The 22,010-nt window shown below is 46.6% G+C and overlaps 1 protein-coding gene across 1 annotated transcript; it reads right to left on the bottom strand.

The window, feature by feature from the left end:
• Positions 1–1,976: 1,976 nt before the first annotated feature.
• caprin2 (caprin family member 2) lies at positions 1,977–18,089 on the bottom strand. The gene is made up of 18 exons (XM_068587046.1): positions 17,883–18,089; positions 17,567–17,629; positions 17,395–17,481; positions 15,619–15,857; positions 14,779–14,861; positions 13,733–13,822; positions 13,545–13,582; positions 11,314–11,541; positions 10,174–10,302; positions 9,973–10,057; positions 8,972–9,021; positions 8,783–8,890; positions 8,570–8,701; positions 7,002–7,143; positions 6,748–6,909; positions 6,523–6,581; positions 4,329–4,383; positions 1,977–2,867 (listed from the first exon to the last, which is right to left on the bottom strand). The coding sequence occupies exons 1-18, from the start codon at positions 18,087–18,089 to the stop codon at positions 2,296–2,298; spliced, it is 2,529 nt and encodes an 842-aa protein (XP_068443147.1). The 3' UTR covers positions 1,977–2,295.
• Positions 18,090–22,010: the final 3,921 nt, after the last annotated feature.

Below are 22,010 nucleotides of genomic sequence, written 5' to 3'. Positions count from 1 at the left end.
ATGAATGTAAAAAAATATATGTATATATATTCTGCTTGCACTCATCTCATTCATGTTTTTATGTTCCATTTTTAATCAAGGTATTTTATCCTCCCTCTTTATTCACCTTTTTTTACGTCTCCAGTCTTCCATTGGGAACTGTTTAACCTCACGTTGCAATGCATTGCGAGTACTTTCCTTAGGAAATGGCCCAATTTCCACCCCAAAGGCCCAATCCCAATCTCCACCCTTACGGACTCACGGACTTTGAGGCGCTCCTGCGAAGTGCTTGAGGGTTTAGGGGCGTCCCAGTGTTACATCGTGGAGTCCCTGAGGGCTCTGTGGCAGACATTTTGAGCCCTTTATGAACCCTTTCCGTAAGTCAACATTAGATGCTGACTTTGCCTAAGGGAATTACCCACAATGCATTGCAACGTGAGGTTTAACGCGTTGTGTTTCATAAACTGTTGTCTGCATATTTTTATGATCGAATTATAATCTGCATATAAACCATAACATAAATGGACATGAGACACACATGACACATCGTTCGTGGGATAACGTATTTAATTCAGCAGGTTGAAACTGAACAGAAACAGTTTAGTAGCTTTGTACTCTGTAAAATCCCTTGGTTTCACTTTCATATTCCTTCATTAATTTTTATTCCAACCTCATTAATAAAGTAATATATGAACCAGGTTTTTTTATATTAAGTAATATATGAACTGGGTTGTTTATATTAATAAAGTAATATATGAACTGGGTTGTTTATATTAATAAATATATGAACTGGGTTGTTTAATCGTCTGTATGACCCAACACTGTCAGAACACAGATGAAGTATTTCAGATGCTTTATTGTGGTGCAGATGGACTACAACGTTGTAGTTTCACTGCTGCAGACAGACTGACGTCACTAACGTCGCGTCAGAACTACGTCGTTAATAAAAGTGCAGTCTGATCCTCTAAACACTCTGTTGTCTTTTCCTAACTCCTCATGAAGTCTCCTTCACATCTTTCCTAGACGTTTCTACAGAGGTCAAGGAAAAGTGCTCAAGGTTAGACGTTAGGTGATTATTTGACTGCAGCCAGTATCTAATGTTGACTTACGGAAAGGGTTCATAAAGAGCTCAAAATGACTGACAACGAGACACCACTAAAGCCTCAAGGACGTCACGGGATTGCGCCTCAGAGTCAGTAAGGGTGGAGACTGGGATTGGCCAGAGTCAGTTCTCCTGAAGATGACCTCAGTCAGCATGTACACTCGGAGGCGCCGTAACCGACCTGAACAATCCAATAGCCCTGAACTGAATTCTACCTTCACAAGGTCTGATTCTGGATATTTTCAGTGGTGTGGAAATTCACGGTTAATTACTGTGGTCATATATAGTGTTGTACTTTAAGACATTAGGCTAAAATCAGAGATGGTTCTAGAGCTGGCACCCCCCCCACCTCTTAACAGGAATAAAAAAGCACAGTTTAAAAAAACGCTGCTGCTGACATTAGAGCGTTTGCCCAATCCTCATTTAGGCGATCTGTTGCATGTGAAGCAACACCAGTCGCATAATGTGCAGTTAGATTACAGGCCAAGACTCATTACCATGTTGCGCATGGATTTGTTTCTATTGCAATTGTTTTACTTTGAGTGACAATTCAAGTTGTTCCGCTGTGCAGTCCCGTCAAAGGACCAACAGCAGGTGAGAGGCCTAAAGCTCTTGGAAAGCTACGGACAGTGTTTGTTGGGCAGCTGCATGTCGAACTTAAACAAAAAATACCCATCTGTAATTCATGACACAAACATTACCCCACCAAGATTAAGCACCAAGTCACTGCTCTTTTTATTTAGGCACATCAATTGACCATCTCCATCCAATAGTAGTCCAGTGAATCAATTTGGCCTTAAGTGTTCAACACCACACCCACCACCCAAAACCCGACCTGTGGAGACTGAACGCAACAAGTGAGATGCTGTTAGTCAACTAGAATACATTAGGTGAATCAGCCAATTCCAGTTCATTAGACATTTAACATCCGATCAGCTATCTAAGGCTGTTCAGGAAACAAGGCACAAATTTACAACATTACATTAGAGTTCTCACCAAAGTCAGTGACCTGAACAAGCGATACGCTGTGGTCGATTTACAGCAAGGCGACATTTTATCAGTTTCACTCTGTTAGTTGCAGGGAGCACCACCACCACCACGAACACATTCATGGGGAATCAAATACATGTCCTTTATATCAAGTACTCACAATACTGAAATGTCAGTTGAATCACATCCGGTAATGGCAGACGAGCCGTTTGTTGGACTAAAGTTCAGTCCTGGTACAGCAGGAAGCCAGAGAAAGTACTGTACTTCCAAGTGCTGCCATAGATGGCCCCACGATGCAGACGGAGCCACACCTGGTCTCCTTGGAAGAGCGGCAGGATGGCGTGGTTGCTGGCCGTCTCATGATCTGGGGCTCCATCGTTGGCATACGCAGACACCATGACCTCTTCGTTGCGCATGAGGTTAATGTAGAGGGGCACGTTGATGGCGAGCTTCAGGATGTGGAAGATGAAGACATACGTTCCATTGACGGGACAGGTGAAGCGGCCAATGTGGGGGTCGTACATCTCCCCTACGTTGCTGTGCAGCTCCTCAAACACGATGGGCTGGTCCAGATTTCCAGGGGCGAAGTTGGCAGTGCGCGAGGCGTTGAAGGCCACTCTTAGTGGCTGGGAGAGCGGGTGGAGTTGCATGGGAAGCAGGGTGTGATGGTGGCCCTGGGGAGTCAGAGGGACCTCCACAGTGGAGACCGACAGGGAATCCCCATGACCCGAGTCCACAATGGTAAAAGCTGCCTCTCGGTCCGGTGTGCTCACCTGTGAAGAGTCACTCCAGGCTGCTGCAGAGTCACAAAGAAAAGCATGCTCATCGTAAAGACTTTGTCTTGTGGCTCAGACCATATGGACCGAGGGCAAGCGGGCAGGTAACCCAGTGGCGGACCACTCCTTTTAAGACTCCTCACGGAGAGGTTGAATCTCCTTAGCTGAAAGCTGAGATTGACCAGCTTTCTTCTTCAGTGGGATCTCCACAACAGTTAGTTGAAATCAATACATTTCCAAATATGAAGACTTTAATGCCAGAAAGTTATTAAAGTGTTGAACCAAATTTAATGAATAAATAAAAGGCAAAAATAATTGGTAAATATGAATCAATGATACGAGTCAGAGTGGACCTGTTCCTTCATGTTCATTATTATTTAATGATTCCAATGCGTTCATTTTGATTAAAAAACTATTAATCCCCAGCGAGGAAACTCAAGCCGACAAGAAACAAAATGCCATATAAAACATGACAGACGTCAGAAAGATGCTAAATCAAAAACCACATCTAAAAAAAGTGTTCATTAAAAAATATCTAACTGCTGCTGGAAAGAAAGACCTTCTGACCTCCAGAGTCTAAAGACCTCCTGAACTCTGAGGCTTCCTGAGTCTCTGAAAGACAACATAACAGTCTGTTCAGGAGTACGGGTCCCTGTGAGGGACAAGCCACTCCTTTTGTCTATGGTCAAGTTGTGGGCCGTCCAGCAAGTGCTGGACGGCCCACAACTTGAAAGGCCCTCAACTGTTCTGCATTTGGCTGTCAGGATATTGTTAACACTGTTCTGCAGAGACACTGACAGACACACACACTGTGACAGACAGAGACAGACACACACACTGTGACAGACAGAGACAGACACACACTGTGACAGACAGAGACAGACACACACTGTGACAGACAGAGACAGACGCACACTGTGACAGACACACACTGTGACAGACAGAGACAGACGCACACTGTGACAGACACACACTGTGACAGACAGAGACAGACACACACTGTGACAGACAGACAGACCGTGACAGACAGACAGACACACCGTGACAGACAGACAGTGACAGACAGACAGACACACCGTGACAGACAGACAGTGACAGACAGACAGACACACCGTGACAGACAGACAGACACACCGTGACAGACAGACAGACACACCGTGACAGACAGACAGACACACCGTGACAGACAGACAGACAGACAGACACACCGTGAGAGACAGAGACTGACAGCACTCAGACGTTTCTGCAAAATGTCTGCTGACAATGTGCCAAGCACCATTCCCTTCCTGATGTCAGATTTAGTCCTCCAGTTACCAGGGCAGCTTTGATTTATTTTCCCATAAGAAACCATCAGCATTAAGATCCAGTACTGATAAAAGTAATGATATAGCTCATGTAATGTATCAACGTCTAATCCATCCCTTCCAACAAGCATCCTCTGGGGATAAACAACAAGTGTTTGATGCCAAAGAGAGACGCACCACTCGAGTTACGCCTCGCTCCTCCGTATCTGTAGCTGTGTTGATATCCAGAGTTCTGAAAAACAAAAACAACTTTAGCAGCAAGAATGCAGAGGAATTATATCACAATACAGCGAGCAAGCATTGTGCTTATGCTCATTTGTTATTGATTTTTGGTTGTCCGTGACATGCAACGCTACAGGACTTACCTGTTCGATGTCAAGACAAAGCAGATTTAACGGCCGATACAAAACCAATAGTGAGCTTAAGGTCATTATTACAGTTAGGAATAGGTAGGTGGTACTAAACTAGAACTATCCTTTCACTTAGAATATGGAATCATGAACAGGATTCAAATGATAGTTGGTATTCAGGCTCAGCAGTCTGATGGAGTCGGACACTGTTGAAAAGATCAGTCCTGTTTGTCGTTGGGTGTGTTTCCACTGAAGACATCGTGGGGGTATTCCAGAAAGGAGGTTCAACAAACTCTGAGTTTATCCCTGAACTCTGAGTTGACTTACTCTGAGATAAGAAACTCTGAGTCTCCGGTTCCAGAACAGCTGATCTGCGTTAGTTCAATCAACTCTGAGTATGTTCACCCTGAGTTAAGCGCGTGCATGAGTATTATAAAAAGCATCATCAATGGAGCCCCGATATCACGAGTCACCATGACAAAGGAAAATAACAGAGCAACATATTTGACAGCGATGGAGTTGCAGGTCCTTCTGCAGGTGAATATGAGCACGTATTTCACCGCAAAGGCCAAACAGTTGCAGCAGCGAAGGAGAGAGAGACGGCAAAAAGACTGCTGCAGAGTCAACGCCGAAGTCTGAATGTACTATTCCATCAACTTAACATTTAACCGTAAGATCGTAGCAGCCTACAGTTATGAATATAAGTAGGAATGAAATCTGATGAACATGTAGGTGCAATCCAACAGGGTAAAAAGCACCTGCCAGCAGCTAAAAATGAAATATATAAACATTCTTCAAAAAAGGTAAGGCATATATTGCTATGCTATGATTGCGTCTGACGTTAATTTTAATTCATTTTTTTATAATTGACTTAGGCTATTAAACAAAGTAAATATTAATTCAGTGGCTACTTGAAATAGTAAATTAATCCCCTAATAAAATGTTGTTTTTACACGTTTTCTCACTTAATACCCCACATAGGAGACACTTCCACATTTTTAGTTTCTACCTATTGCAGTCTTTTAAAATGTGACGCTGTGGCGACACCAACACACATTAAAATACTAATTAAAGTATTGAGGTTACTTTTCCTCACAGCTCTACAAACTGTTGCCTTTCCAAAGTGCTCTGCATCCCCGATGTTGTAAAGAAAACAACCGTTTGCAAAAAAACGTAGCGCGATGCATAAAATTAGCTCTGATGTAAGTGCACGTCCAGAGGAACAGCGGTAGCTTTCTAACAGATATTCCTCTGGAAATAATAAAACATCTAATCTGGGTCGGGAGACTCTCGCGACGTGAAGCATTTTAAGGCTTCGATGTCAATCGGATCTGGTAGGAATGGGCAATCCATGTCTAGCAGCTTTCTTCATGTGGGAGGAGACAGGTAGAAACTCTGGTTTCTCGTAGAAAGCCAGCGAGCAGGTTATGTTCACAGAGTCTGTTACCATGGTGATTGACTCAGAGTTTCCCTGATCTCAGGGTTAACTTACTCTGAGTTTCCACATAACCCGCTTTCTGGAATACCCCCAGGTTGCACCTTTGCAGTTGTGTTTGTACATTTTTCACGAATCACTTGTGATCAATTGCTTTTTGACGGTGGAAGCCAATCAAATATCTCAGTTAATTTCCCTGTAAAATAATTGGACAAACTGCTGAAAGACGCGTAGGAGTGAGAACATTTTTCTAAGCTCGTCCTCCAGGTAACTTGAGACATGTTCTCAGGCGTCTGTATTGCAGGTCGTATGATAACAGTGGTCTCCTGAAGCAGAGACAACTTGTCATCCTCCACCCCGTCATACAGCGAGGTGCCGCCTCCCATCAGGAGTAGCTGACATTCACATGGTAGGAAAAGCTTGCAAGGGCAAATCTCCACTTGTCCAAGGACACATCAACATGGAGCTGGGATCGAACCACTGATCATTGGATTGAAAGTGGACCCTACTCTAGCACTGACTCATATTTTCCCATAGTCATAGTAGTGCCTCAGAGTCAAGACCACTACAGAGAACATGGACTTACTCTGGCAGCATAGCGAGGGCCAGCGTCCCTGAGGTCGGTCTGGGGCCTGAAGGGTCCTCCTACGGAGACATCAGGGAGGAGCTTCAGAACTACCTCATTCATTTGAGCCCGGGCTTTAGCCAGGATGTGACAAAGCTAGCCTACGACACCTGCTCAAGCAAATGTAAAGGCAGAAAATGCAGGGGTGGAAACGACGAGAGGAAAAGAAAAGCTGAGCATAGACACCTGGATGCCAACCAGAAAGGCGAAGGCGTTGTGCCAGTGCCATACCTCCCACTGATCCTCTGGTGTGGTACGAGTCGCTGGGACGACCTACACTTCCACCTGACTGGCCAGGGGACAGGAAGATCGCTCCACCGTTACCCACTGTGTAGTCGGACTGGTACACTAGAAAGATGAAGCAGCACAAAACCAGTCTGAGACAATAAGCCACTTGGTCCCTGTTGAAATGTTTGGAACAATTCAATTAATCAACTTACTCATCTGGGGTTCGTCTTCTGAGGGAGCAAACTCAGGTGGTGTTTGGGTACTGGCAATGCTGCACCTGGGCTTACCAAGAACAAAGTCTGGTTTGTAGTTCAATTCCCCATTTGGAGGCAAGGAGACCGTCACCTTGAAGCCCTGCAGTGAGAAGAAAATCAAAGAAACTTTAGACAGTCCCAGGGCAGGTGGTACCTTCATGTAGCTCCTCCATCAGTGTGAATGCTAGTTAGTCCTGATGGACAGGTGGTATCTTCATATAGCTCCTCCATCAGTGTGAATGTTAGTCCTGATGGACAGGTGGTATCTTCATGTAGCTCCTCCATCAGTGTGAATGCTAGTTAGTCCTGATGGACAGGTGGTATCTTCATGTAGCTCCTCCATCAGTGTGAATGTTAGTCCTGATGGACAGGTGGTATCTTCATGTAGCTCCTCCATCAGTGTGAATGTTAGTCCTGATGGACAGGTGGTACCTTCATGTAGCTCCTCCATCAGTGTGAATGTTAGTCCTGATGGACAGGTGGTACCTTCATGTAGCTCCTCCATCAGTGTGTCAATGATGACATGTCGTGTTGAAGCACTTTAAGTGGTTGGAAGACTACTTGTTCAGAGCTTTTCTCTTCTAGCACCATTTACACTAGAAACTAAAGCATTAATGCCGATCTCCTGTTGGACTGGTTATTGGCCCCTGCTAAAGATTGGACTGCATGAGGCGTTCCACTTGCTAATATTTTTTGCTGTGGGCAAGTGGTGATGTTGAGCCCTGTCTAGCGCCACATAGACATGGAGCATGCTACAACATCTGTAATATGATATTTGAAAGTGCCACGCATTCCACAGAGGAACTCATTCTTGCTTTGTCCACATTCCTCAGGCATGTCATTTACTTCTTAAATACTCCACTGAATAACCATCATTTCCATAACTCATGAACCCTTTGCAGAGTGCAATGATGTCTCTCACAATGTCTACCACAGAGCGGTCCCGTTTCATTTGTCTGCACTATACCTGCCTCTTAAACTTTAGACCCGCCCCTTTCATAAAAGACCATTTGCTGAAGAGTCAAACGATGCCTCCACAAAACCGTTTGTTTGAGACACTGGTGGGAGGAGTCATTGCACAGGTTACTTCCTGTTGAATTGTGTCAATCCACAGCACTCTGCAGCCGGCCAGTACTGGCCATGCGGAGCGCCGCTTTGTCAGCTTTCAGGGTTTATGCCCAAACTGCTATGCTGCTGAGCAAAACATTACCATTTTCAGCCTCCGACAGCTTTGCAATTTATCATATTGAAGGTCTTTAGATCGTCCTGACAATTAAAAAAAAAAAAAGTGATTTATGCTGTAGGAAGAATTTGTTGAAGTATAGCTGCAGCTTAATTCAGGTCTTAAGGATTTTTCCACAACTCAGGGAAATTTAAGGGGTGATTACAGCAACTTTGGAAAGTTGTAGTATAATAATAAATGAATTACAATTAGGCTTGCCGACTTCTAATGATGCCTTCAACTTCAACACGTCCTCAGCCACTAGTTGGTTCTTGGTCTCTGGATGATCGACACTAAAACTTACTGGCTGCATGTTGTGAAAATAGGCAGTTCGCCTGGTGGGGGGTGTAGAGAGTGTTAGTCCCTGAGGGGGGGTGGAGGGACAAGATGGCACCCCATTAGAGGAGGACTGCTTCCTCGACTCAGTAAATGGGATCTGTGGAACACCAAGAAAGATGAGTCACAAAAAAAGCATTTTACTGCAAAGAAAAATGGCTCCAAGATGCAACAGACTTACCTGAGGTCGGGTTGTTGAGGAAAGCTTCAGGTCGCAGAGCTCCAGGCACTGATCCTCATCGGTCAGACTGGGGTTGGGCTCCAGCAGCCGGGCGGGCAGTGGGGTGGACTGGTGGAGGAGAGGATGAGGTGATGACAAGTCCAAGTGAGATCACAGGCTTATCACAAGGAGAAAGATATGACAACTCACATGCATTGCTTTGGACAGGACAGCGACTGGGCTTCTCAAGTCGGTGTGACCTAGTTAGTAGGAGGTACAACAAGAAGAAAAATGTCATAGTACATTACTACAGCTATCCATTATCTTGGTAATAAGTAGTATACAAAAAAATAAGACAGGCCTCTTTAAATTAACATCTTCCCTTTAAAAAAAAAAGTTATTGCAAAATTTGTATATAAAATAATCTGGCAAAACAACTAAACTTTGTTTTGACAGACAGAAATAAATGAGTAAATAAAGCACAAAGGGATTCGATGACCAATTCAGAGCCAATTAAATTCAGGTAAATGAAAGGATTTAATCTTATTAAATCAATGAATACAGTCCACACAACCTCTAATGACGGTGAAACCAGTGACAAGTTAACAGCCCGACCGAATGAGGGAAACATTTCAAACTTAGTTCTGAATGAGAATTAATCTGTGGAGTTGCTGCATTTGATGAGTCCAACCGCCATCTGAAGGCAGCGCTCCCTTTGCAGCAACGTTACGCATGAACACACACACACACACACACACACACACACACACACACACACACACACACACACACACACACACACACACACACACACACACACACACACACACACACACACACACACACACACACACACACACACTGTTATAAAACATGAGGATCCCTGTGCTAAAGTGCACATGGTTATTGTTTTATGCACATCCAGCTTGTTGGAATGAGTTGGAACACGTTGAGTGATCCTGGTCATCCAGAAAAGCCAACGTCAGTGAAGCCAAGTGACCCAACAGAGACACAATATAAACGCCCATACTCTTCCTCAGCAGACAAGTTGGGGTTTCCTTCTTATCTTTCGACCAATTGCCGGTGGACCCTGACCCCTTAACCCCAGTTCCATTCACAGTAAACTCTATCAGCCGATTAAGAGTATGCAATATGGTTTTCATGCACCATTACAATCATAACTACAAAGCTGTTGGCTTGTTCCAGGTTACCCAGAGGCCATGGAGACCCAGACGGCCGCCTCTTCAGTCGTTGATGGTCGTTGGTAGGGGAGACGTCATCGTCCAGAAGAGAGTCCTAAAACCAGACGGGATCATAGGAAAACCGTCAACATAGCCAACTTGAGTAAATATTCAAACCATAGATCATGTGCTGGTCGATACCATAATGGTACGCAAATGGTCAGACGGCACCTGCATGAAACTACAGGAGCCGTGGATCTTTGTCATGAAGTCCTCGAGGTGCTGCTTCCTCAAGACCGGGTCTTTGGGTAAGGCTTGTGAAGCGCTGAAGACCTCCACTGGCATGCCCATGCGAGCGGCCTGAGGGGAACAACACCAGTCGCTTATTTACAGAGAGATGTCTGTACATTTTAAACAAAACACTTTTTGTATTGTAGTTTATGTATTAATTATTGTGTGGGCACCATTCTTCAATAATAACAGTCTGAACAATGGCCTCACGAAATCACAACGCTCTCCAGCTTTTCTCTGTCCCATCAGAACAGAAAAAAAACTCTCACCAAAAAGGCTTTTAAGGGGAGAAAAAGGGAAGCCAGGAGCACAACAGAGGAGGATCCGACCAGAAGGACAATAGAGGTCACGTGACCAGGAGGACAATGGATGTCATGTGTCCAGGACGACAATAGAGGACACGTGACCAGGCGGACAATAGAGGACACGTGACCAGGCGGACAATAGAGGACACGTGACCAGGTGGACAATAGAGGTCACGTGACCAGGCGGACAATAGAGGACACGTGACCAGGCGGACAATAGAGGACACGTGACCAGGCGGACAATAGAGGACACGTGACCAGGAGGACAATAGAGGACACGTGACCAGGCGGACAATAGAGGACACGTGACCAGGAGGATATATTGAGAAGAGCAACATTAAAGACTAGATGTAGGAAGACCTCTGAGCATAAGGTAACAACGCTGTGCTCCAGTGGAGGAACGTTACCAACCATCAGAAGTCGGAATATTATGAACGATTACTTTCTGTAAAGTATACTTAGATGCTAATACTTCAAGAGTTATGCATTTAAAGTCTTGTTTATACTGGCAATCAATCCATTGGTTGGATAGATATGAGCACAGCAAACAAGACCACCACATGTCTCAATTAGCTGGACTAGAGTTTGGATCCATTCAGGCATTACATTAAAAGCTTTTAAACCTTAAAGTGACAACTTTGACACATTTGATGTTCAACTGCATCAAGCTACGCAACATGCATACATGTTGGTGGACAAGGGAAGCGCATTCACGGCAACGGTTGAGACCAGCCAGTGACCACGACTCCAATAGCTGAGGGATCGATGACCTCACCTTATTGGAGGCCAGGTATTGTTTCTTGCTGGCGCCTTGGTCCTTGGGGATGAGGGCGGCAGCTCCTCTCCATGCTTTGTGGACTGCAGCTTGGAGTGAGCCAGGGCCATCTGAAAACTCCACATCCCAGCAGTCAGGAGGCTCCCGCTGCCGTGTGGTTTGGAAGGCCGCCTTCCAGTCCTGAGGAGCAGCAGTCTGCGCTCCACTCTGGTTCAGTCCGTTAACAAACTGCCACATCACCAACAGAGCATCAGTTGACCATGGGCTTTACTCGGGTTAAAACCTACTGCACTGAAACATTTCACTCTCTTCAGTTTATTTTGTATAGCTCAGAAATATATTTCCTGTCCCAGAAACTATTCACTATTCATACGAGTAGTTTACGCATGGACTACCATCCAGATAACCACCATCCATGAAGCGGGAGGTAGAGAGGAGGGGCCGCCACTTTTAAACAGTTATTGTTGAGACCGTGGAAAAATATGAAAGTAAAAACGTATAACCATTATAACATGTACCTTTTATCTTTTTAGTATAACCATACATACTGTTTTAATTAAGACCATAACCCTAGGCATAGGATGCTATTAGCGGCTGTGTTTTATAATCTTATAAAATGCTCTCCAGTGTAATAAGACACAGCAGACAGTGTTACCATACTAGGCAACAAACCCCAGTGGTTGACCTTAAGACAGGATCTAGGATTGACCCTTGAAGAAGAGGATTGGTTAAGTGCATCTGGGGTACAAGAGCTGATGACCAGAGACAATGCAAGGAATCACCAGATCTGAATAGGGATTGTACCAGGACTTAAGCATATTTAGTGAATCAACTTTAATAAAACTCAGCCTTACCATTTATAAGTGACTGAAACCAAACAAAGTATTCTGGTTCTTAAAACAGTTTACACCTTCCCATCCACCGTGAGATACAGAAGAGACGACTGAATCTACCAAAGAGACTTGAGGCTGGTACCTCTGGGGGAAGACTTGAGGCTGGTACCTCTGGGGGAAGACTTGAGGCTGGTACCTCTGGGGGAAGACTTGAGGCTGGTACCTCTGGGGGAAGACTTGAGGCTGGTACCTCTGGGGGAAGACTTGAGGCTGGTACCTCTGGGGGAAGACTTGAGGCTGGTACCTCTGGGGGAAGACTTGAGGCTGGTACCTCTGGGGGAAGACTTGAGGCTGGTACCTCTGGGGGAAGACTTGAGGCTGGTACCTCTGGGGGAAGACTTGAGGCTGGTACCTCTGGGGGAAGACTTGAGGCTGGTACCTCTGGGGGAAGACTTGAGGCTGGTACCTCTGGGGGAAGACTTGAGGCTGGTACCTCTGGGGGAAGACTTGAGGCTGGTACCTCTGGGGGAAGACTTGAGGCTGGTACCTCTGGGGGAAGACTTGAGGCTGGTACCTCTGGGGGAAGACTTGAGGCTGGTACCTCTGGGGGAAGACTTGAGGCTGGTACCTCTGGGGGAAGACTTGAGGCTGGTACCTCTGGGGGAAGACTTGAGGCTGGTACCTCTGGGGGAAGACTTGAGGCTGGTACCTCTGGGGGAAGACTTGAGGCTGGTACCTCTGGGGGAAGACTTGAGGCTGGTACCTCTGGGGGAAGACTTGAGGCTGGTACCTCTGGGGGAAGACTTGAGGCTGGTACCTCTGGGGGAAGACTTGAGGCTGGTACCTCTGGGGGAAGACTTGAGGCTAGTACCTCTGGGGGAAGACTTGAGGCTAGTACCTCTGGGGGAAGACTTGAGGCTAGTACCTCTGGGTGAAGAGGTATCTCAGTTCGTAATAATGGTGTCACTAGGAAGAGAGAAGGTGAAGACGATATGCATACTGTCTTACGATACGGGTTGAGAGTTACAGCCCTCAAAAAACCTAGAACTTATTTTGAAAAAATTTGAACTGGGAAAGTTAATTTGTTAACTTCTCAATCCATTAACGTAGTTAGTTATCCATGCGTTAACTGCATGTTGTTGTTTTGCAGTGGGCTTATCACTGCACACATGTGCTGCTCTTTAAATCTCTCCAGGTGTAGTTCAGACCTGATGTCTTACAGCTCTCCCAGTCCGGCCCGCGTGAGGTCAATCAAACATGAAACATAAATAATTAAGATGCAGCTATGAATGAAATACAACACTGCTTTCATTTTGAAGTGGTTTATGTACGTGCTTTTACTTTGAAGTGGTGTATGTAAGAAAGAAAGAAAGAGAGACCATTGATAATCAGTCTTACCTCATCAGAAACTTCCTTTGGTTTTGACTTCGATGGAGCTGCCGGGAGGAAATTAAACGGAAAGAAAGTCACAAATCAGACAAGTTTATGGGTATCACTCGTTTCAATAATATATGAAACTTCATCCTCCAGGTATCTGATCCGTTACCCCACCAGTGAGGAGACAAACGTAAGGAGGCTCATCTTACTGCAGCAGCCAGTCGACCTCTGGATGACCTCTGGAGCAGTGAAGTACTCGCAGGTCAGCAGCCTGCTAAGCTCCTCTTTGAAAAGCTTAACTGAAACGAGGAGTCAATGAAAAGGGAAACCAGTTGCTTTAATGTCTCCAGCTTGGTTATTACAATAATCATAAGAGGAATTACTGCAGTCAGACAGGTTGTAAACAAGCAAACAACTCGTCCGTCATCACTCTAAACCACTTCCTTTGCCTGAACCCGTCAGACATTTCCAAGGGCTGTTTTCAGTAAGTCCACAGTTCATCAGGTCTGAGAGTCCTGTTGGAACAGTCAGTGGTGACAAATGAGTTGGATTCTCTAACATCTGGATACGTTTTAATAAACCTCAGTTTACCCATACGCCCATTTTGCAGGTGAAAGAAACTTTAAATCAAGATTTATTTATTTTTTAAAGTGGGGGGATTGAGTCAACAACCATGTGGAGAAGATCTGTAGGCTGTGAAGGAATGATGTCGATATTCATGTAGGAAACATGCACTATGTGGCTTATAAAATTAAAGTTTTATACTTTGAATACATTTGTCGAAAGGAATATTAATGGCTCAATAATACACACATATGCTACACACTAATGCCGCTTACCGCTCAGCAAGACTCACAACCATCAGATGATCCGATAGCAAGCACACAAACAACAACTATTGTTCAATTAAATAAAGTCAGCCAAAATGTGTTGCGCAATATCATGCGTCGCCTTGGTCCTGGAAATGAGATCGAGATGCTTCACCATGCCACAGGGCGACAACGCCAGCAGCACCGAAAAGTAACACAATGTCTAGAAATAATGACCTGAAATTGACACACACACACACACGCACACGCACACGTTGTGCGTGAACTGCATTTGGTTCTGAAGTCTCAGACGTTTATTGAAAAATGTCCTAATATTAGAAACATTTTAGCAGCTGAAGGTCCGTGCACAGTAACCACGGCAACCCTCACAGATCATGAACATGCAATATCAAAATGAGGTGAAAGTGGCTGCATGTTGTACTCACATGTGGATCCAGCTACCGGCTGCTCTTTCCCCTCCAGCAGGTCCAGGTAGGCCAGAGCCGCCGCCTCCATCTGCTCCTGCAGACTGAACAGATGAGGTCATCGCTGAGCCTGGACCATGTGACCACAACACTTGTGCTTTTTACATGATGTGCAGCAACACGACTACATATATATTGCGGGCTCGTCCCTCAATGGGATGATCCGTGGGCTCGAGCCCCGGCTCTTAGAGTCCAGGTGGCTGATGTCGTCCTGTCGGAGCGCTTTGAGTAGCCAAAAGACGAGAAAGGACATTTCACTTTTACTAGACACTATGATTGTGTTGCTATGTTGTCTCCTGTTGCACTCATGGTTTCACATGTATTGTGAAGCAGAAATGCCTCTCACCTCTGGATAGAGCTCATCATCTAGAGCTGTTCATACAACCAGTTAGAGCGGGCCAGAAAGCCCCGCACTGAGCCACAGAGCCAACATGGTGGCCACGCACAATATACAACTAAATGTGTTGCTTAGTCCAAACGATCCTATTGCTGCCAGCGGAGGAGGTAGAGAGCTCAGAGCAAATGGAGCTCTGCACCCTGAACTCTGAAGAGTCCTCACAGGCTCAAGCTGTTGAGGTCTAGATGATGCCCTCGTTCAACACTGTGTGGGCGTTTATGGGATGGCACTGAGAAACCAGTGAGACTGCCCAGCGCACTGGACGCCCTGTCAGCGCTCTGTGCCCGGTATCGTTGGTCCGGCCACCTCTTTCCAGACTAGGCTAACAAACAGAGAACTTGCACATCAAGGAGTTTGCACGCTCGTCATTGGTCTCTCGTTCTCCGCTGTGTAAATGAGCTCACCTCAGGGCGGCGTCCCTCCTGTAGCCCAGCAGGGCGGCGAGCCGGCTCAGGCCCTGCAGCCGCTGGGCCGAGAGGAGCGGCGCCCGGTGGCGTCCCTGCAGCAGGTCTCTCCTCACGGGCTGCTGCTGCATGCAGAGGAGGAGGTGCTGCATCTGGAGCACCGTGCTCAGACGCCTCCTCTCGCTCGCCTCCTTCACCGCCTGCTGCTTCCTCACGGCCTCCTTCTGGGCTGTCAGCAGCTGCAGAGGAACCGTCAGCACCGCTGCATGAACAAGGCCCAGACTTCCAAAAGACAAACTACACATCAGCACAAAAGGAAAGTTTGTAATTCTCATGTTAGCTTGAGCGGCGGTTAGCTTGAGCGGCGGTTAGCTTGAGCGGCGGTTCACACCAACAGTCATCACATTCTAAAAGTTCTTCCTTATTCTCATTTTTAGGGTTTTACTTCATAAAAGCACAAAATGCTAAGGAAATAAGATTTTATTTTAACTAAACTGTCATTAGTTTTAAAGATGCATTTTAAGCTGCTTAGCTCGTGTAAACATGTTGTGTAAACATCTCCTTCTCCTTCTCACTCAGTCACCGATCAGAGCCTGAACGCATCATCGTGTAGCCATTAGCGATGCTGCTAATGTTGAAGTTGCTCTCCTCAGTCATTTTTGTGCAACTTGAAAAGCAGAAACGATTTCATACTTTACTGAATATTGGACGGTAAAATTCATAAGCAAAACTTCATTTGGCACTGCGCTGGTCAACATCAAACTATTTAAACGGGTCGTCAGTGTGCGTTACCAGCTTTAACTAACAATTATTCTTTCAGTCAAACTTTGCAGTTTGACTTTAGAAACCACCATCACGCCATCCTGTTAAGATGGTACTAAATGTAACCATTAACCAGGTTGGATCTGTCCAACCCTGAATATAATTTAACGCTTTTAATTGATGGTTTCACTTGTATTCTATATTTGAAGGAAAAGGAGATGTCCCCGTGATTGCAGGAGGTTAATAACTGTTATTCAGGTGCTGTGCCCAATCTGAGCCTCGTAGCTGATGGTTTCATCCGGTAATGTCAGCGGCAGGCCTCACATGCTAAAAACACCAGGTTCATCTTAAAGTAACAAGCATTTGAATTACAATCGTAAGAAAATTGTCAACAACGTATCCAACGTAGTTGTTGGTCAATTCATATTCTTCCTGACACTTCCACAATAACAGATGACATTTTAAAAAAAGGGAGACGATACTACGGCATCACAATTCAAAGTGGCACCGTTAAGAGAAATTGCATCCTGCTTTCCTTCAGGGAAAAGCTTCAGGGACCTCGAGCCCAACACACGTCCTCCTGCAGCGACTCTACTGGACCTCGAGCCCAACACACGTCCTCCTGCAGCGACTCTACTGGACCTCGAGCCCAACACACGTCCTCCTGCAGCGACTCTACTGGACCTCGAGCCCAACACACGTCCTCCTGCAGCGACTCTACTGGACCTCGAGCCCAACACGCGTCCTCCTGCAGCGACTCTACTGGACCTCGAGCCCAACACACGTCCTCCTGCAGCGACTCTACTGGACCTCGAGCCCAACACACGTCCTCCTGCAGCGACTCTACTGGACCTCGAGCCCAACACACGTCCTCCTGCAGCGACTCTACTGGACCTCGAGCCCAACACACGTCCTCCTGCAGCGACTCTACTGGACCTCGAGCCCAACACACGTCCTCCTGCAGCGACTCTACTGGACCTCGAGCCCAACACACGTCCTCCTGCCACCACTCACATCCTGCGTCAACACATCCAGGCTTTGGTGCAGCTCCCGTGCAAAGGCCAGATTATGCAGCACCTCCTCGTACTTTTCTACAGCCTCCTAGAAACAAAGACAAAATCAACAAAAACTAGCACAATGTCCTGTTGGTTGTTACCAATACGTTTAAGAAGGAGCCTCGTCTCACCTTCTGATCCTTGTTCAGTTCCTCACCCCGGTTCAGCCTCCTCTTGTAGTCTTTCAGTCTCAGCTGTGGATACACAAGTCAAGCTCCTCCCATCAGTGTGAATGTTAGTCCTGATGGACAGGTGGTACCTTCATGTAGCTCCTCCATCAGTGTGAATGTTAGTCCTGATGGACAGGTGGTACCTTCATGTAGCTCCTCCATCAGTGTGAAATGTGTGGATGATGTGATGTAGTGTGAAGACACTTTGAGTGGTCAGAAGACTAGTCAAGATGACGTAAAGAGAAGAATAAAGAGTACAGTCCATTTACCACCCTACCTTCTTTTTCTCCAAATTGCGGACTTTGTGCTTGAGGCAGATGAGCCCGTCTTCTACGTAGGACTCGTAGCCGTAGTAGACCGTGGAGGTCTCCGGGCTGAGCTGCAGGCCGTGAGGCCCATCGAGTGAGCCCAGCAGGGGGCGCTCTGGTCCTTCCTGCCCCTCTTCTGAGCTCTCAGAGGGAGGGGAAGGAGGAAGCTGCACCATGGTGCTCTCCTGGAAGGAAAGGGACGCATGATGGTTCAAAACTAAAAGCCATCCACAGAGAACAGATGCCGTTTCCTCAGCTGGAGCTCAGGGACACGTCACCGAGCAGCCATTGCTCTGGACACACAGCAGGCCTCCCTCCTGGCTGAAGCAGGAAGTAGACCAGCACTCAGCTGAGCTCCTGCAGCAGGATGGAATGTCTCCTGACCCAACCCACACTTGTGTCTGGTTTTCTAACGCTTACTTTCGCTACACGTTTGATTTATTTCAGGTGTAATCACCTGACAACTGCCTCACCTGTGTCTGTGCACTTGCTGGAGCTTCTCTGTGACCGCGCTGGAGCCTCTCGTGCACGCGCTGGAGCCTCTCGTGCACGCGCTGGAGCCTCTCGTGCACGCGCTGGAGCCTCTGTGACCGCGCTGGAGCCCCTGTGACCGCGCTGGAGCCCCTGTGACCGCGCTGGAGCCTCTGTGTGCACGTGCTGGAGCCCCTGTGACCGCGCTGGAGCCTCTGTGTGCACGTGCTGGAGCCCCTGTGACTGCGCTGGAGCCTCTGTGCACGCGCTGGAGCCTCTGTGCACGCGCTGGAGCCTCTGTGACCGCGCTGGAGCCTCTGTGACCGCGCTGGAGCCTCTGTGACTGCGCTGGAGCCTGTCTGTGCACGCGCTGGAGCCTCTCTGTGCACGCGCTGGAGCCTCTGTGACCGCGCTGGAGCCTCTGTGACTGCGCTGGAGCCTCTCTGTGCACGCGCTGGAGCCTCTCTGTGCACGCGCTGGAGCCTCTGTGACCGCGCTGAAGATTCTGTGACCGCGCTGGAAGTGCTCGCGCCTTCTCCAACCGTGATGTTTAAATCGCAGAGGGCTCGCTGACGTCAGCCCGTGTCCTTATATAGCCTGCCGGTGTTTCGCTTCAACAGGTGACCGAGCTACCTGCAGAACACCGGCCAAGACCCCGACAACATCCGGTTGCGACACGTGGTGCAACACGCAGACAGGCTCGTGCATGAGAGCTGCTTCTCTGCTGGAGGCTTCATTAAGAACTGAGAACTATTGTGACAGTTTGGATTATTTGAAAAGACTCATTTATTATCACACTACTATTTAATTATCACGGCAAACAATTACGCTGAACTGTAAGTAAAGTACAAAAAATGCGAAGTAATCAAATTCTTTCTGTTTCCTTTTCTGAGCCATTGCAGGTCACGTGAGAAGTGATCCAGAGATCTGAACCAAGACCCACTCAAGTGAAGGAATCATAATGTTCAGCTGCTGCCAGAGCTGAGCCGACTCGTTCATCAGACGAACGAGTCCTGCCGAGTCTTTGGATCAAAGTTTTGTTCTTCAGAAGAACGGATCATTGATCTGAAGACTCGGTCCGGACTCCTGACTCGTCTTCGAGTTCACCTCCGCTTCCGTTCATCTGACCTGCATAGGCTCAGTACTAGGAAACAGAAGTGATGGGTTCATTTCCCGACCCGGTCTTTGTATGAGTCTTTGGATCCTTTTTCACGTGACCTGCATTCAACGAATCATTTCTGTTTCCTTGGCTGAGCCGATGCGAGTCCTGATGCGCGGCCACGAGAACGTGAACAAATCTTTTTTTGAGAAGACTCTTAAGTCCTTGTAAGGATTCCTTCATTTTGAACGAATCGTTCACGAACGACACATCACTACCTGAGATCAAGTCGGACAGTTTTAGACTTCAAAGTACACACAGGAAGTCACAGAAACAGTGACTTCCTGATAGTTCTGATTTGTAGTCTTCTTTTAGTTTACAGATCGGGATGGATAATATTTATTATTATCAACCACACAAAATGTCTTTACATTAAACCCAAGACTAATAGTCAACAATGGAGCGTGAAGTAATACAACTACACATATAAGATGTTTCTACAACACGTGGTGTTTGCTGTCAGATCTAAGAGCCAATCAGCTCTCTGATGTGGAGACAGCAGGCGTTTCCCATCATGCACTGGGCCACGCAGTCGGTGGAGAGCAGCTGCAGCGTCTGGGCTGAAACCTGCAGCACCTTGCTCTTGTGAGATTATCGTTGACCACGTGTGCATGACGTCAGAGCAAGGCGGACACCTATCTACCCAGCAGAGGTGTTAAGTAACAAAGTACAAATACTTCGTTACTCTACTTAGGTAGGAATTTTGAGTATCTATACTTTACTGGAGTATTTATTTTTCAGACTACTTTTTACTTCTACTACTTACATTTTCACGCAAATATCTGTACTTTCTACTCCCTACTTTTTAAAAAATAGCCTCGTTACTATTTCATTTTGGTTTGTTTTTCATTCCGGCTAGCTAGCCAGATAAATCGCGCCATCCGGATAGAGTGAATTTGATTGGGGATGGATGAGAAGTATATACCATCCGACACCCTATTGGTTTTTTACGCGATGCACCTGAACATGACACAAATCAACCGTTACAATCACGTCACTCTCCAGCAAGGACAGCAGAGAAGCCGATTGCAAATATGTCGTCTCGGAGAACTCGAGCACTCGAGGGGGGGTGCGCGCGACGAGAAATACGCGGCGCCGAATAGCTGTTGTGCCGGGAGGGACAGTCACGTTCAATGCGTGAGACTTGAGAGCCCGATACCTCCGTCTCTCTGCTCCTCTCTGCCGGCGGTTCCCCGGTCGCGTGAGTTTCTCCCGCGACTGTCTGTTTGAGGTAAATAGGATGTCTATGCAGCGGATAGGTTTACAGGTGCGCTCCTTAGCGGGAGTCTAAAGAGGAACCAACGCGCCTAGGACTGTTTTTTGCCGTGAGATATGGCTTGTATGGACTTTTTTCAACATACATATTACAATACTTATAGGCAACTAGTTATTATCATGTCTTCCGCTCCATGAAATGCATGTTAATGCTCAGTAGTACACATATGGTACTTTAATGTATTGCATTGTAATAAAATGGGATCATTTTCAATGGGCATATATGCAGCTGAAACAGGTAGCCTAGTGCATCCCACATTTTTCAATATACCATTTTAATACAACATTATAGTCATTGTGGCCTTTAGAAAAATGATTGTTTTGGGGGAGGTGGGGTAGTGCACTATAGGCCCCTGAGACCAGCTGAAGAATTTGTCCTGAATGGAAAAAAAATCCCCTTACATTACTTTTACTTTTTTACTTATAAGTAGTTTTGAAACCCAGTACTTTTATACTTTTACTTAAGTAAAAAGCTTGAGTTGATTCTTCTACTTTTACAAAAGCATTTCTAAATCCTAGTATCTATACTTCTACTTCAGTAATGAATGTGAATACTTTTGACACCATTGCTACCCAGCATGCATCGCGCACCAATCGCCAGCAGACGATTTTGCACAGAACTGGCTCATCTCCAACGAAGACACTCAGAACGCGTCATGGCGTCATTCAGTGGGCTGGTGGATTTTTTTTTGGGTAGGACCAGCCAACCAATTTCAGCAAACATCCCCATATGATTCAATGCAAAAGAGGCATCACACATTACTATTTGAGTTAAATATTTAACACGTATTCCAACACTTATTAATACAATTTTATATATATAGAGAGAGAGAGAGAGAGAGAAAGAGAGAGACACTTTGCCATTGAGCAAAGTGCGTGATGCGCGTCACGCGCCACACCTCACTGTTATTGCGCAATAGCGTTTCAGATCCCTCTGACTCGCACATGCGTTAGACTCCTTGGTCCGTGTTTAAAGACAGGTCGGGTGGGTTGCCGACATCGCCGCAGACCGCTGACGCCCTTTACACAACGCGGCACTCAGGACACAGCGCCCCGTTCAGCAGAGCCGGGACCGCGTCCCTCCCGGTGGGGGAGAAGTACAGTAAACACATCATCCACGGCCCCGGGCAGCGGCGAGGTCCGGGCACGGGACCTAAAGCACGCAGCCGGAGCCGGCGTGCCACCTTCAGCC

The sequence above is a fragment of the Clinocottus analis genome, unplaced genomic scaffold (assembly GCF_023055335.1).
Source record: "Clinocottus analis isolate CAN_PGR_092001 unplaced genomic scaffold, fCliAna1.0.p SCAF_20, whole genome shotgun sequence".
Taxonomy (NCBI): domain Eukaryota; kingdom Metazoa; phylum Chordata; class Actinopteri; order Perciformes; family Cottidae; genus Clinocottus; species Clinocottus analis.
Note: the sequence above shows the minus strand (reverse complement) of the source record. Positions and strands in the feature narration are given on the sequence as shown.